Below are 16645 nucleotides of genomic sequence, written 5' to 3'. Positions count from 1 at the left end.
TCATCAGGACGTACTCTGGGCTTTTGTTAACTTAACTTTGTGTTCAGAACTGATTAAAATGCTGTCTTGGAGGTAAACTAGTCTTCATTTGGTCTTTTCAATCCAGCCATCGATCGATCGATATCATCCAGCCTGTCGGACGCCCGGGACGCACTGGTGAATGCGGTGGTGGACTTGGGGAGCGCCTACAAGAGCAACGTCTCCAACCTTCAGCAGTCTGGACTTGTCCTCCCTGCAGCCATGCGTCTCTTCCCCCTCTACATCCTTGCTCTACTTAAACAGGTGCGGCTGCCTGACTGTCATCGGCACATGAACACACACGCGTCACACAGCATGACATACACTAAAAAGAAGGAGAAGAAAAGGCTGTGAATGTGTGTTTAAGCATGCAGCCCTCCACTTTTCCCTGTTAGCAGACTTCTTCTGGAAAGTTTTTATTTTTTAAATTCACTTTGAGGTAAAAGGAGAGAGTTTTGTTTTACTGACTAAACCTGCAAAACGTTATTATGCATTTTAAGATGTAGTTGAGTACAAACCCTAAAAACAAAACACCCTCTGACCAAATGTTACACAGTAGAAAAGTGTGAGCTCACAGTCACAATGCCTGGGTTAAAGACTATTAATCCACCCGGCATGTGTGCATTCATACATCCAGGGTGTGTCCATGTTCAGAAGCACATACACACCCTGTTTCTGAGACAAATCCTCCCTGTAGGTGTTTGTGGGACTCTAACAGTGTGTTCCTTTGATGAATCAGAGAATAAACTTCGGAAACATCACTGTTTAATTGAAAGAAGCACATTATGGCCTATTATTCCTGGTGATTAAAGGTTAAACTGTTACCACAATGTTTTTGTCTGAACTTGTTGCAGTTTAATTCTCCATTTTTAGCAAAAGGATTTGTTTTACTCTGCAAATGGGGCTAAAGCTTTGCTCTGCATTTTTAATTTTTATAGATCTTTGAACTTATTCTTATTCTTGACGTAATAAATCAGAGAAATCAAATCCAACACTGCTGATGTGATGTGTGTTTGCTTTCAGAAAGCCCTGCGGACGGGCACCAGCACGAGGCTGGACGAGCGGGTCTTTGCCATGTGCGAATTCAAGACTCAGCCGCTGCAGCAGCTGATGCGAATGGTTCATCCTGACCTCTACCGACTGGACAACATCTCTGACCAGGTGGGATGCAGATGGCTTTTCTCATAACTCAGTGCACTAAAGAATAGTAGAGAGAGGGAAAAACAAAATGACTACTATTTAACCCATTAACATAACATCGTTAACATATATTCGCCATCTTCGGAATTAAGATGGCGCCGGTGAGGTCGGCTGCCGTCACGACTGCTCCGACCACTTTTTCTTTGTCTTTGTTTTTTAAGTTAGTTTTCAGCGTTTCTAAATCGGCAAAATCATCACCATTGGGTACATTAGGTATGACAGTGACACTCTTGTTTCTATTGGTTTACAATGTACTCACAATTCGAAGTTTTTAACTCCGGATCCGAGCTGGCCGAGTGAGATCTCGAGGGAGAACAAAGGGAAGCGGCGGCGGCCTAGAGGGAAGCGAGCCGGCGTCAGGAACAGGCTGAGAGCTCGTGCACACCGCACACCTCTGCCTAGCATCCTGCTCGCCAACGTCCAGTCACTGGAGAACAAGCTTGACGACCTCAGGGCCAGGATAAAGTTCCAGAGAGACATTCGGGACTGCAATCTCCTCTGCTTCACCGAGACATGGCTGAACCCAGCGGTGCCGGACCACGCCATCCAGCCGGCCGACTTCTTCTCGGTTCACCGCATGGACAGGACACGGGACTCGGGGAAGTCAAGGGGAGGCGGCGTGTGTTTAATGGTGAACAACAACTGGTGCAACAGTGCGAACGTTGTTCCTCTCACACGCTCCTGCACACCAAATCTGGAACTACTGTCCATCATGTGTCGTCCTTTTTATCTACCTCGGGAATTTACATCGGTCATTGTAAGTGCCGTTTATATTCCACCACAAGCGGACACGGTTACCGCCTTATGCGAGCTGCATGAGGCACTCACACAGCACCAGACACAACACCGGGACGCTGCGCTTATTGTGACGGGGGACTTTAATAGCGCCAACCTCAAACGCGCAGCGCCGAACTTTTATCAACACATCACCTGCCCCACCAGGGGTGAAAGGACACTGGACCACTGCTACACTACGGTCAAGGACGGCTACAAGGCACAATCCCGCCCCCCGTTTGGCAAATCTGATCACGCCGCCATCTTCCTCATGCCAAAATACAAACAAAGGCTGAAACAGGAAGTTCCGGTTCAGAGGAAGGTCGCGCGCTGGACGGATCAATCGGTGGCCGCGTTACAGGACGCACTCGATGACGCAGACTGGGGCATGTTCAGAAACAGCTCCGACGATGACGTCAACGTGTTTACGGAAGCGGTTGTGGGATTCATCGGGAAACTAGCGGATGATACCGTGGAGACAAAGACTATCACAACGTTTCCCAACCAGAAGCCGTGGGTGGATAAAACCATCCGCGACGCTCTGAGATCCCGCACCGCTGCCTACAACACGGGACTCATGACGGGGGACATGGACCCGTACAAAGCCGCGTCATATAACGTGCGGAGGGCGGTGAAAGAGGCGAAGCAGCGCTACGGGAGGAAACTAGAGTCACAACTCCAACAGAGTGACTCTAGGAGCCTGTGGCGGGGACTAAGGACAATAACGGACTATAAAGCACCAACAACCGGTATGACGAACGCGGCCGTGACTCTGGCAGACGAGCTGAACACTTTCTATGCTCGCTTCGAGGCTGCAGCTAAGGTCTCCAACAATGCTAGTGTTAGCGGCGCTAACGGCTGCAGACAGGAAGATACTGCCAGCACCGGAAACGTGCTCGTCATCTCCGAGCATGAAGTAAGGAGAGCCTTCAAGAGAGTGAACACCAGGAAAGCAGCAGGACCAGACGGCATCCCAGGTCGTATCCTAAGAGACTGCGCATACCAGCTAGCTCCTGTGTTCACTGAGATATTCAACATCTCTTTATCTCAGTCGGTGATCCCCACATGCTTCAAAGAGTCCATCATTGTTCCTGTCCCGAAGAAACCCCACCCTGCTTCTCTCAATGACTATCGCCCTGTAGCCCTCACCTCAGTAGTGATGAAGTGCTTTGAACGCCTGGTCAGAGACTTCATCATTTCTTCACTACCAGACACACTGGACCCACTACAGTTTGCTTACTGTCCAAATCGTTCCACAGACAATGCCATCTCTCATCTCCTCCACACATCACTCACTCACTTGGACACTAGAAGGGGGAATTATGTTAAAATGCTCTTCATAGACTACAGCTCTGCATTTAACACCATAATTCCCTCCACACTCACCACCAAGCTGGAGCATCTGGGACTCAGCTCATCTATGTGTCAGTGGATCTCCAACTTCCTAACTGGCAGACCACAGGCAGTAAGGATGGGCGGACATGTCTCAGCCTCCACCACTCTCAGCACTGGAGCCCCCCAGGGGTGTGTTCTGAGCCCCCTGCTGTACTCTTTGTACACATATGACTGTGTGGCCACTACCAGCTCCACCACCATCATCAAGTTTGCTGACGACACCGTCGTGGTGGGCCTGATCTCTGATAACAACGAGACGGCCTACCTGAAGGAGATTAGGAATCTGGAGAACTGGTGCCAGAGGAACAACCTCCTTCTAAACGTCAGTAAGACAAAGGAGCTGATAGTGGACTTCAGCACTAAGCAGGAGAGGAACTACCAGACCCCCGTCATCAACGAGTGCCCAGTGGAGAGAGTGGACAGCTTCAAATACCTCGGAGTTCACATCACGCAGGACCTGTCATGGTCCTGTCACATCAACACCGTGGTGAAAAAGGCCCGTCAGCGTCTCTACCACCTCAGACGCTTGAGAGACTTCCAACTGCCCTCCAAGGTGCTCAGGAACTTTTACTCGTGCACCATAGAGAGCATCCTGACGGGAAATATCTTAACCTGGTTCGGGAACAGCACCATGCAGGACAGACGAGCTCTACAGAGGGTTGTGCGGTCAGCTGAGCGCACCATCCGCTCCGAGCTCCCTGACCTGCACTCAATCTACAGCAGGCGGTGCTGGACCAAGGCCAGGAAGATGGTGAAGGACCTCAGCCATCCCAACAACAGACTGTTCTCTCTGTTGAGGTCAGGAAAGCGATTCCGCTCCCTGAAGACCAACACAGAGAGACTGAGGAGGAGCTTCTTCCCGCAGGCGATACGGTCTCTCAATCACACCACCACACAGTACTGACCCACACATACAGTTCTTACACACACACTGGACTTTCTGGACTTTGTTTTTGCACAACACTGGTCACTATATTCTTCATTTCCGGTTAATACTTGTACAGCTGCTGTTATTGTGTATATATTTATTTATATTTAGATTTCTTCATACATTCTTATATAGTTCTATATTGTGTATTTTGTTGTACAGTTATTTTATTTTCAACTTTAATTTATATATTTTATCTTATTCTTCCCAGTTAAATTTACCCTTCATTCTAATTTGTGTTGTACAGTTATTTCATTTTTAACCTTAATTTATATTTTATTCCTTCCTAGTTAAATTTACCCTTTTTAATTTTTCATATTTATTTCCTATCTTATTCATAGCCTTTTCCTTTTTTTGTTTTCTTTAGGTCACGAGCAGTTGTCCAAGCATTTCACTACATATCGTACTGTGTATGACTGTGTACGTGACAAATAAAATTTGAATTTGAATTTGAATTTTATATCTCTGTATGCAGTGCAACTTTATTATTAAACCTGTGCTTAATGGCTTGACTCACTCTTTTAGGTTGTTTTTTATACCTGGCGAAGTGGTTAAATGTAACAGTGAGCTGATAAGATATTTTAGATAACTTAGATGTCTTGCCTAAAAACACTGGAATCCCAGCATCTGGTAAGGTGTCACATCAAAGCCTTAATCCTGAACATTATGATGACTAAGAGCAAAGCCAGTCTGCTTTTTTTCTCTGGAAATTCACAGAAAGTTTGGTGAAAATTGGTTTGGGATCATTGGGATTGCTTTTGCTAGTTAAAACAGATGACTTGAAATGTTTATGAGGAAACTGTGTTTTTAAGCTTGTGGTATCTTTTAGAACAACAAGGATTTAACTCAATGACAGAAATGTCATAATAAACGTGATTAAAACTTTTATTTTAGTGTTTATTTTTTAGTTTGCATTATATGCATCAGCTTTTTTTTCACTGAACGTTTCTTTTAAAGTTGTATTTAAAAATGTGAAAATAGTCTCACGTGTAACATTTACTTTTAAACACTTGTAATAACAAGAATTATGAAAATTATATTATAGTGGAGACATATTTTAAATGAGGTAATATCAGACTTTAATGTTTGTATGCTCTCTGTTTGAAGCTTTGGGAGCTTTACCTGTGACACTATGTAATTATTATGTATATGTTGTCTGCACATGTAAAGCAGAGTAAAGCTGTTTTTATACTCTGCTCACAAGTTGTCTGACCTGCAGGGGGCGCTTCATCTGAACGATACCGTAGTCCCTCAGCCTCATCTGCTCCACCTGTCTGCTGAGAGGCTGAGCAGAGATGGAGCTTTCCTCATGGACTGTGGCAACGTAAGCTCCGAGAAGTCTTTATTTCACCTCGTTTATATTTTTCACGTCTCTGTCTTCTCACCATCTAGTCCTTTAATAAAATGCAATAAACCTTAGGTCATAATTTAGAGCAAATCAAAGAGAAGTTGTCTTTGCCTGAAATAATATGTGATGGCTTGAGGACTGGAGTTGGGATTTATCGTCTCATTATTTGCCTCGGAGTAACATCAGCAGCAGCACTGGAGCCCAGTTTTCATTAAGTTTAATGTCACATAATTTAATTTAAAGGGATTTTCCACTGGAGCAAATTAAATACAGAAAGAAACCGAAACACTCCAATCTTCAGACTATCACTGGAAAGTATCAGTAATAAATGGAGGGTAGTTAGATGTTTGAAGTTTAAACTTGGTACCAAATCTAATTTCTGAGTGAACTTCTCACTAGTGCAATGGCGTATTTGGTGGCAATAAAGATTTTTTTTAAAAAGGTGGGAGGGTTTTAATATTACAAAAAACAAACAAACAAGGCAAAACATAAAGCCACACATTTATTGAAAATAAAAAAACTTACAAGAAAAAACTCAAAGTTAAGAGAAAGAATTATAAATTTCTAATCTATGAGGAAAAAACATTTATGAGAAAAACAGTCAAATTTATGGGAGGATGCATACGAAGGGGGGAATTGATAAGAAATAGAAATTTATGGGAAAAACCCTAGAAAAAACTAAAAGAGAAAATTATTGTTATAATTGTTTTGTTATTATTTTTTCTTCCTCACTGTCATAGTTTAGAGTGGTGATATTAATAACATTGGCCCTGCTGGCTCTTTAGTTATGGCAGATTAAGACGCACACATGTCAGAGTGTGTAGAAAGTATACTGTGCGGTAATGCTCCTCTTCTCTTCTGCCTGTCCAGGTGTTTTATCTGTGGATTGGCAAATGCTGCAACGAAATGTTCATCCGAGATGTTTTGGGCTGCCCGAACTACGCTTCAATTCCCCCCAACATGGTCAGTAAGACTCATTTGAGTAGAAGGACACATGCAAACAGTTCAAAGAGACAATTAATCTTTTGAAGTACAATGAAGCTTTTATTTTCCCTCTACATCCAGCACATCAGGACGTTACAGAGAAGTGTGATTAGGGAAATGTCTGTACTGACACACACACACGCGTGTGTGCGCCGCCCAGTCGCTGGCTGAATGATGCAATGCGACATTTTGTTTCCCCTGAAAATGACTCACAGTTGAGCTCCACAGTGAAGGAGCTGTGTTTCTGTTCACTTAGTTAGAAAAAAACAACTTGTCCAGCAGAACAGACTTGCTGATGTAGCTTTTCTGCTTTTTTAACAAACTGTGCAGCCACCTAGAAAGTTCTGTCATTACCACGCCGAGAGCGTGATGGCAACACCCAGAGCAAATGGCGAGTCAGCACTTGTTTATGCTTATTTTATCTTTCTAGCAAGGGGTCAGTGCCTCATAGATCCACCTACAAGCCCACACTCCCCACCACAGGCATGTTCCCGTTAACCACATTGTATGGCTGGGGTTGACTGTGTGAATCTGCGCTATCTGAAACACTCCACTAACAACAGCGTTGTTGTTTTGTTTCCCCTCTTGTCCTCTTTGGTTCCTAGAGTCACATTCCGGAGCTGGAGACTCCTCTCTCTGAGAGGGTGCGAGCTTTCCTCGACTGGCTCCACGACAACCGAGCGTTCAGCTCCACGATACATGTCGTCAAGTAAGCACTGCCGCACATCTGGACTCATATCTGACTGTTTGCAAACACACTGGAAACTGTGCTTCTTCTTCAGGGCAGTCACAGATATACATAGACAGCTTGTTTTGTTCTTTTTTTTTTAATTGCGTGAAATGGATCTCACATATTGCTTTAATACAAAATCTGAGGTCACTGAAGGAAAAAGTGTTGAGTTGCTCTGTCGCCAAAGACAGAACTGCAGAAAACTGAGGTTTGAAGTGTAAAGCAGGGATTGTGCTCTGTTGGGAACACAGAGAGTTGCTGACCCCAAGCGAGCAGTCATTTGTGTTTTACTTGTTTAAAGTCGCCTCAGGGCCTCACATGTCATAAAAGATTGCAGGCACACAGCCTATCGTGGCATCAACCACTGGTTTTGGACTCATTTTGAAGGTTCAGCATTAGTGTTTTGGCCACCGCCATGTTAGCCTGAACTTGTGTTTTTAAACTGTACACAAAGACACCTGGTAATGAGTGCGAACTAAGAGACTGACGAAATCCTAAAACTTCACTTAAACTGGAGCACAGGCTCTGTGGATGCTGTGTCAGGACAGCTGCACAGTGAGCCGTTACTACTGGACACTGAGCTGGCTTATTACTGACAGAAAAAAGTAGGCAATAATTTTTGGAAGTAATAAACTTCAAATTAAAAAGAATCATCTCTCATTCCTGTGAACCTCCGGGTTCAGCGTTAAGTTTAATGTTCCAGTCATGTGATAGGTGCCTTTTTATATCTATCGGCTACTTGGCCAAATTAAATCTGACATTCTGTTGAGGTTCATGAGGAAATAAAGCAAATAAAGAACATTACGATTGTCTGATACTGCACATCCTCTCCGAGTTCGCCCTTCTGCTTCGTCACCTCCCTGGAATCTCGTAAATCCAGATAGTGATCTGCTCTGATTGGCATTGAACAGAAACTAGGTGTGGACAGTTTCATATAGCAGAGATCGGCACGAGGTTGATGGAAAAGTATTTCCGAAGTGTAAACACAAAGACAAAGTGAGCATTGAGGTCACAGATTGACAGCGGCGGTAAAGTCATCCGCAGGGAACGCATTGTTTCGGTTTCCTCTCTCTCCTCCTCTTGGTGGTACGGCATTGTTGCTTAGCCACATGTTTACATGACATGTTAGTAAAAATGCACTGAGTGGTATTTGAACAGATGTTTGCATGATGACAGGACTTAATGATCTGAAATGACAGGAACTACGAGAGAGATTTGACAAAAGAATTAAAAACGGCTCTTAAAGTGGTTTCAAGTTCTCTGTGACTTCGAACCTCTCAGTTGTTGATATGTTTGTTTGTTTTTTTAATGATATTAAAAGTGCAAGAACTTTAAAGAGTGGCTAAAATATTCAAGGAAGCAATGTTCGAATATTTGAAAAAGCGGATGGGCACCTGACAGAGAAGCCAATGGATGTGTAGTTAAAGGGATCTATTCTCCTCATTTCCACCTCAGTGTTTGGACTTGATCTCTGCTAGAGTAGCTCTGCATGAGTCATAGTTCACAATAATCCACCCTTCTTCATGAAATGATGGCTTGCAGTTCTATCAGATTGTACTTCAACATTTCAGAAGTGTCCCAGAAGCAGCTCTCAACTCGACATCATTCAGAATGATGTGGACAGGAAGTCGGACACTTGAATGGCATAAAAAATACGTCACTTTTCAGATTAAAAGCCTTAAGAATTAACACCATGTTTCTGAAAGACTCCTGGTGTTATTTGATGCTCCGTGAAGGAAGGGACAAAGCATTTAAAGCCTTCATCTCATGGACATGCACCCAGTTTATTCCCAGGGGGACACAAGCTGTTTAAGGTTTTCTCCCTTTAAGCCAGTTTTTTTCTGACTGGCCAGAGCTTTGCCTGAGGTGACTGTGTTAGCCAATCCTGCTCTCTGTGAGATCATACAGAGCAAAGAGTAGAAGAAAACAGCTTTTAGGGTCGTTTGCAACCTGAACTTTTGGCTCAGAGAGATTACTACAGCATAAAAAGTACATTTAAAGCATCGACCCCTGTATTTCTGCGTATATGTACAAGTATGTCCTGGTTTGACTGAGCTCATGTTCTGCTCCATCTGAGCCTTGTTGATGGTGTTTCCCCCTTTTTTGGTCCAGACATCAAAGCTGTGTGCCTGTTACTGCCAGAGCGCTTACGTGGCAGAATGACATTTACACGTAAGACCGTCATCTCTGTTTTTTTTAGACACACTGTAGGTATCAGTTAAACAATGAAGAGGTGCGCAATGAGCTGTTTATAAGCATAGCAACAAAGGGGCAAAAGAGGCAGACGGCTAAGCAGCAGAGAGCTACATCTTTATTGTTTATGCGGGACTTTCTAAAGCCTGTTAAATGTCAAATAAATAAAAATATCACACCACATTATCTCCAGAGCTCAAGGCGGCTCCTTAATAGCTCTTGTTTTGTCACTTTTATAACATTTCATTCTGGCAAATCTCAGTTTTGGGGGTTTTTTTGCATTGGGAATATATTTCTCAAAGTAAAGCCAAGGTCTGACTACAAGCAGTTGCGAGCTCTGAGAGAGAAACCAGACGTCAGATCAGACGTTCAGTTTCTGCTCTTGTAAGTCGGGTTAGAGAAGCCAGCAACGTCTCGCCCAGCCTGGGAACTCGTCCTTCATGGATGTCTTTTTGAAATTAAAGACAGACATTTAAAAAAAAAAAAAAAAAGAAGATGAAAAAAACAGGCAGGGAGGGCTTTGGCTCTGACTGCTGAATAGGTGGTCCTGAGGAGGTGGCTCCGCAAACTCTTAGAGAAAAACTCTCATGCTGGGGATTTGTACGAACAGCTGTCAGTTCAGAGTCAGTGAGGTAGAAGATGCAGGAGAGTGTTGTGTTTAAGAGCTGACATGTCAGCAATGCTTCAAGTTATGTGGAATAGATTCCAACACTTCTTAGACTTACAGAGCATTAAAATGTACAAACCAGTTTCTTCTTTCCCTTTAATGCATTTTTTCCTTCTTTCCCGCAGAGATGATGCCTCTGCTAAAGCCACTTTGTTCCAGCACCTGGTGGAGGACCGGTCAGAGTGGGCTTCTTCCTATCATGAATTCCTGCAGCACATTCAGCAGCAAGTGTCCAAGTAGACTCCCATCACGCTGAGAAAAACTTTGACCACTAGATTCCTTAAACAAGAGCGTGAAAGGACTTGTAACCTGATAGAGTGAAAGCTAGTGTTAGCCAGCAATGGACACCCATCGCTGCGTCAGACCAGTTTTAGCGAGGTGAGTTTCCTCCCCTTCTTTTAAACGGTCTCATTCAAATCAAAGCTTGTTGGTCACCTGCGATTAGACCAGCAGAAGGGGAGGGAAGAGGTAGTTTTAGAAAAGAATAACGAGTTACCGAAAAGAATGAATGAACGAATGAAATTGCTAAAAAACAAACATCCTGCAGCGGCTCTTGCCGCCTCTTTAACCACTGTCAAACATTTTAACCTTCTCGTAAATCCATCGCTCCCGAGAGGAGGAGGAGAAAGTCGAGCCAAGAAGATGCCACTTCAACATCTTTTATTTCAGTTTGTTTTGTGAGCCTAAAATGTAGCTTGTGCTTTTTCTTTCTTTTTCTTTCCTTTTTTTTTTTTTTTTAAATTTCCCGATACATTCCCTTCCCTTTGTTTCATTTCAAGACTGTTTTGAAAACACTGGAGAACAGAAACAAAAATCGGGCATGTGCTTTGAACGGCGACACGCATGCCGCCTTTTTGTCCGCTGCTAGTCTGCTGATGAGCGACGGCTGCCGGGAACGTGATGGGACACCAGTCGGATGTTTAACCCTCCCGTCGGCTCCGTCTTCTCTGCTCCGCTTTATGAACTCCCGAGTTGTTGAGATCGCTCTCCATAAACTTTCCCCCACCCGCCGGCAGTCTTCTCTTCATTTGTTTTATCTTTTTTTCTCCAGGCGCTAACTAAGTTGCTACCCACTTTGTAACTACTGAAAGAATCTTTTATGTGTGATTATTTATGAACCAGCTTATTAAATAAAGACAAAAACAGAACTCTGCTTGTTTCGTGTGACGTGATTATTGATATTACCCCATCAGCCCAATGACTAAGCACTCGGTTTCTTCAAAAAGGGGATCCTTCAACATGAATTTCATTTAAGGGAAAAGGAAGAAGTCACCCAGTGACCTGGTCTTGAAATGACACAAGGAGATGACCTTGAATAAGGAAGTGGCCTAATTCAAATTGGTCACTGTTTTAAAATTTAGATTTATTTTCTTGGCAGAGTTGCAAAGCCTTTTTGGACAGCATCTCATATCATTCCAGACTGGTTGTGCTGGTGTTGCCACAGCTTTCATCTAATTTTCTCAAGAAGTTGGGTGAAGTAACCCAGACCTTGTGGTCAAATGGAAATATTACAGCAGGGTTAGCCACAGAATTAGCCAGGTGAAGACTCCAATCTGGACCCCATAAATGTTGGACTTTATGTTTTCATAAGTTTTACAACTTTTGCTAATGATAAAGACTTCCCGGGCTTTTCAAAACAGGTAATTCTTTTTTTTACTTTTTTCTTTTAAATACTAAACTAGCCTAAAAGTGGAATAAAATAAAAGCTTTCTGAGATTTTATAATTGTTGCAAAGGCTGTGAAATTAGTTACCAGACCTAATTTTACACATTAATTTACTCACACTGAAGGATTTCTTTCATTTACTCTAGCAGCATGTCTTAATCATTTATAAATACTGCGATGTGCTTTTCTCACATTAAGATGTCTCGGTTAAACGTCTTCACACTGACAGGAAGTGGAATATCTTATGCTCAAAGCAGGCTGTATAATGTAAAGCGAGTTTAACCGTCCTTTGTGAATGCAGAGGAAATAATGTTGTCCCATAAATCGTGTGAAGAACTTAGATTTGTGTTCACTGTTATGTTTTTCACCAGTGGCTCTTATTAAAGTGATCTAAATGAAGCAACACAGTAAACACACATATTTAACCAAACTGGGGTGAAATAAGATGCACCTTTTATTTCTGGGGTGAAGCTGAAGTGATTCGGAAACAAAGGAAGTAATATTTTGTCGTAGGTATCTAAAAAAAGAAAAAAAAAAAGAGAGTGATAGTTATTTTCTTATGTGAACAAAATGGCCTCAATGGCCACAGACTGTTCTTTTTAGTTAATCACTTTGTGCTCGTCATGAAACAGATGATTGGTTTCAGGATCAGTGTGTTCTTGAGGCACGCTTGGTTTAGGCTGATGTGATATTTCTGAGGAAAAACTTCAGCAGGTAACCAGATAAAAGCTTTGCTTCTATGTTTTTGCTCTTACTGCATCTTCAACTTTTGAGTGTGTTAGATTTAAGCAGCAATGTTTTTGTAGGAAAAGTTATGAAAGGATTTCCTTCAGGACATTTGAACTTGTGGTTTACAGTCAATGTTTACTGTATGTGTCCAAGCTTGTATTTTAAAACAATGTTGTTTGGAGGCAGGTTTTTGTATTTACTGATTTTACTCTTTTGCTACAAACACCGAGCAGCAGGGCATTTCCTCTCGTGTAAACATAAAATTGAATCATCTCTAAAAAAGAAAGCAAAAAACAGCAAGCTCTTAATACGTTTAGAGGCTATTTGTGGAAGTTTGGGGTTGACTTTGGCGTTGTCTTTCCTTTCTCATCATTCCCAACAGGATACAAATTTCCGTTTTGTGCTCTGATATAGAAACAGCCTGTGCTACAAATCCGCTTACGCTCGACTGTGTTTGCTTCCAAGTCTGTGTGATGGACATTTTAATCATTTTAATTTTGATTTCCTATAAGCGTTATTTGCAGCATCCTTCATCAAAATGCCCAGAGTGCCTAACACAGTGTAACTTTAGTTTTTATCTCTTCTCTGCATCATGCCGTGGACTCTGTTTCCTGAAACGCTGGGTGCAAAACAACAAATAAAATCAGAGAGGTGAAAAATGTGATTGCCTTTTAAATATCTGCTCAACAACGTGTTTATTTAAGAAAGAACAAGAAGATGGGTGCAAATTTATCAAAGTGTAACACTCTGTTGCAACATGAAAAACAGAGTGTTTCCCCATTCTTACTTGATGATTTCACCTGCTTCGCCGTTCCGGGCTTCCTCTCTTGGGTTTCCTCTTTGATTATGCTCCAGGTTTTTCTGGTAGGTGACGAGTCTGGAATGAAGACTGATCAGTTTAGTTCTCGATGTTCCTTTACTTTGAAGTCATGCTGTTGGAACAAGCGCACGATGCATTTTTGGCTTTGTCTTCCTGAAATAAGTAAGAAGCTGTCTGTTTGCCCAAAGCTTGTATACAACATTCAGTCTCCTTTACAGATGTGCAACCATCCAATCACAGATTGAGCATCTGTGATTTCTAGTTTTCTACTGTGTGAGTGGTTCAAGGAAGGTCGTAGAGTTTCTTGGTCTGAGTTTTGGCTCATGTGTCCAGAAACTTATCTGGAATTTCATGATCCTTTCTCTCTAATAAATCAGAATTCCGATCACACATCCAGGGTGTCGATCCTCATCTATGTGCACTTTAAGTAAACAAAAAACAGATTTTAGCTTCAGAGTGGGAGTAAAATTCATTTTTCTGCAGTTTTGAACAGAGATTTAATGTGTTTTTGAACCCTGAAAATTTCATGTGAATAGGTCTTGGACTAATAAACTAATGCTGAAGAAGAGCATTAATTTCACACCTCTGTACTCTTGAAACATAATTTTAATTATATAAATGTGAAATATTGCATTGCTTCATTAAATGTACAAAGTTATTATACATGAAGGACGTCATGCAAACAGCTGGCACTCGGTGTTTCTAAATTTGACCATTTTCAGTCTTTTTGTATTTTCAGCACCAGGGTTGAAATTGGAGTAAATCCCATGAGATGTTAAAAACCTGCATTTAAATCAAGACTACGCCTGAATGGGCAAACACTGCTTTCCTTGTGCTGTTATTCTCCCGAGCTGGAAAATATCAAATCAGTTTTCACTTGTTTTTTTAGCCTCGTCAGTCCATTAAACACAGCCCCTGTGTGAGAATTTGTTTTCCGTAAGTGAGGTGCTTTTAGACGGAGCTGTGAAATGCTGGCAGCAAACACACAAACAGCCCGTGAACTGTTCTCAAACAGATCTGGCTCCCATATGGTCTGACTGCTGCTGTTCTCATGGAAAACTGGACCCGGGAAATCTCAAATATTTTAAGACCAGAAGAAGTTGAAAAAGTTGTCTTAAGTGGCCTCACATTTTTGTTTTTGACTTTTAAAAACATAGTTCAGTCTAAGATATGAGAAAGCTTGTTGGGAAGAAGAAAAAAAGGCCACACCCGGCTGGAAAGGGGCGTTGGAAAGTCATGTAGAGCACTTCAAAGCAGCCGTATTTTATATAGGTTTTTTAGTCAGTCTAAAAGCAGTTTGATTTGTGATGCCAGATGTTTGCTGTTTTGCGCCATGAACATTCAGAACTAGAGGTTTTTAAACCAGTCAACAACACAAACTGGTCCGTTTGGTGGCTGGGGGGGAAAAAAGAGCCAAACAACAAGTGACTGCTGTTCTGATGCCTATATTTAAACTCCAGCTTTGACTGGTCCACCCTTTCACACGCCCACCTCCAAGTGTCCAACCCCACTCCCCTCTAAACCCCGCTTCAGTTCCATCCCACCTTTTTTACAACAGACCCTCTTTGATATATTCAAAACCATGAAGTCACAGTTTCCCCTCACAGCTGTACCTTTACTTTTGCTACAGTAGTTATTATCAGAAATGACACGTAGGGAGGTTAAAAAGCAATGACAGAATAATCCCTAACAATAATACGTTCTTTAAAAAAAAAACAGGGTAAATGGACTGTTTCTTATATATGGCTTCTCTATTCTACCTGAGCACACAAAGCACATTAAACTACTCCCCTCATTCACTTTTATCTATGCTTTCTCTACATAAGTGCTTTCTGTGTAACCTTAACAGACATTCATACTCTGATCGATGCCTCGGAGAGCAACTTGGGTCTAGTATCTTGCTCAAGGATGTTCGACTTGCAGACTGGAGCAGACAGGAATTGAGCCACTAACCTTTCGATTAGTAGATGACCTGCTCTACCTCCTGAGCTACAGCCACTCTGATATCTTCAATGGTCACTTCATTAGCAACATCTTTCTGCTACTGGTTTGGTCCCCCTCCCCCACCCCCCCTTTTGCCTTCAGCGCTGCCTCAGTTCTTCATTGCAGAGATTTAACAACTTGCTGGAAACATTTCTCTGATTTTTGGACCATATTGACACGACAGCGTCTCAGACTTGCTGCACATCAATGATGGGAATCTCCCCATTTCACCAGATCTCGAAGGTGTTGAACTGAGATCTGTTGATTGTTGAGGTTGTTTGAGTACAGTGAACTCACTGTCACATTAAGGAAACATGAGGTGATTTGAGCTTTGTGACATGGATTATTCTGCTGGAAGCAGCGATCAACAGATGGGTACACTCTGATCATAAAGGGATGGAGATGGTCGGCAACATTACTCAGGTAATGCACGTTTAAACGATCCTCGGCGGTACTAAGTAGCCCAAAGTGTGCTGCCACAGCATTACACCACTGCCACCCTGAACTGTTAATACAAGGTGGGATAAATACACCCTTTCATGTTTTTATGCCAATTCTGATATATCCCATGGTTGGCTTGAAACACTTATTAAAGATTTTAGGATCTCAAATCTGTGTTAAAGATTTTTCAAGGCCCAAAGATGACCTGTTTAAGGCTCACTGTCAGAGAGAAAGTCTAACCCGCTTTAACAGACTGTATTCATTTTCTCTTCAGTCGTTGTGCATGTGGTTCAAGTTGAGGATCCGTCTAAGGAGGAATGCTCATCATAATAAACTCAGCTGAACTCCTTTTTCTTCCCCCTGACAGCTAAGAAGCCTGACAGATAGCCTGCAGAGGGCTGGCACGGTGGTGTGTCAAGCTCCCGGAAAGCTGAGCAAACAGTGAGTGTTTGTGAGTCCCAAAGCGGCGTGGCCATAAAAAGACGCGTTGAAAGCCGAAAATATTGATGATGCTTTTACAGACAGGTGTAATGATAGCAGGCTTTTGTTGGTGGTTATTGGTAATATCCTCTGGCCTTCAACTGTGAAAAATGAACTCTTCTAAATAAATCGTTGGAAAATCAAACAGATCTGCCTCAAAAAGACTCAAAGTGCAGGCATATTTGAGCAAACCTCTGTTCTTAGCAGGAGACTGAAAACAAGGCATTTGAGGTCCTTATCAGGCCTTACACTCCAATGTTTTCCCTCACAGACTACAAAAAGAACTTTTC

General features: G+C 42.4%; 1 protein-coding gene across 2 annotated transcripts in view; it reads left to right on the top strand.

Moving 5' to 3' along the window:
- Positions 1-11385, top strand: part of sec24b (SEC24 homolog B, COPII coat complex component) — a 32036-nt gene extending 20651 nt beyond the window's left edge. For both annotated transcript variants that reach the window (XM_026183706.2, XM_026183697.2), the window contains 6 exons: positions 107-282; positions 1042-1179; positions 5535-5639; positions 6534-6626; positions 7253-7356; positions 10363-11385. In XM_026183706.2, coding sequence (XP_026039491.1) covers positions 107-282; positions 1042-1179; positions 5535-5639; positions 6534-6626; positions 7253-7356; positions 10363-10477 — 731 coding nt within the window. In that variant the 3' untranslated portion in view covers positions 10478-11385. The remainder of the gene's footprint in view (positions 1-106; positions 283-1041; positions 1180-5534; positions 5640-6533; positions 6627-7252; positions 7357-10362) is intronic.
- Positions 11386-16645: the final 5260 nt, after the last annotated feature.

Source organism: Astatotilapia calliptera, chromosome 2, assembly GCF_964374335.1.
Source record: "Astatotilapia calliptera chromosome 2, fAstCal68.1, whole genome shotgun sequence".
Classification (NCBI taxonomy): Eukaryota; Metazoa; Chordata; class Actinopteri; order Cichliformes; family Cichlidae; genus Astatotilapia; species Astatotilapia calliptera.
This window is presented reverse-complemented; position numbering and strand designations above follow the sequence as displayed.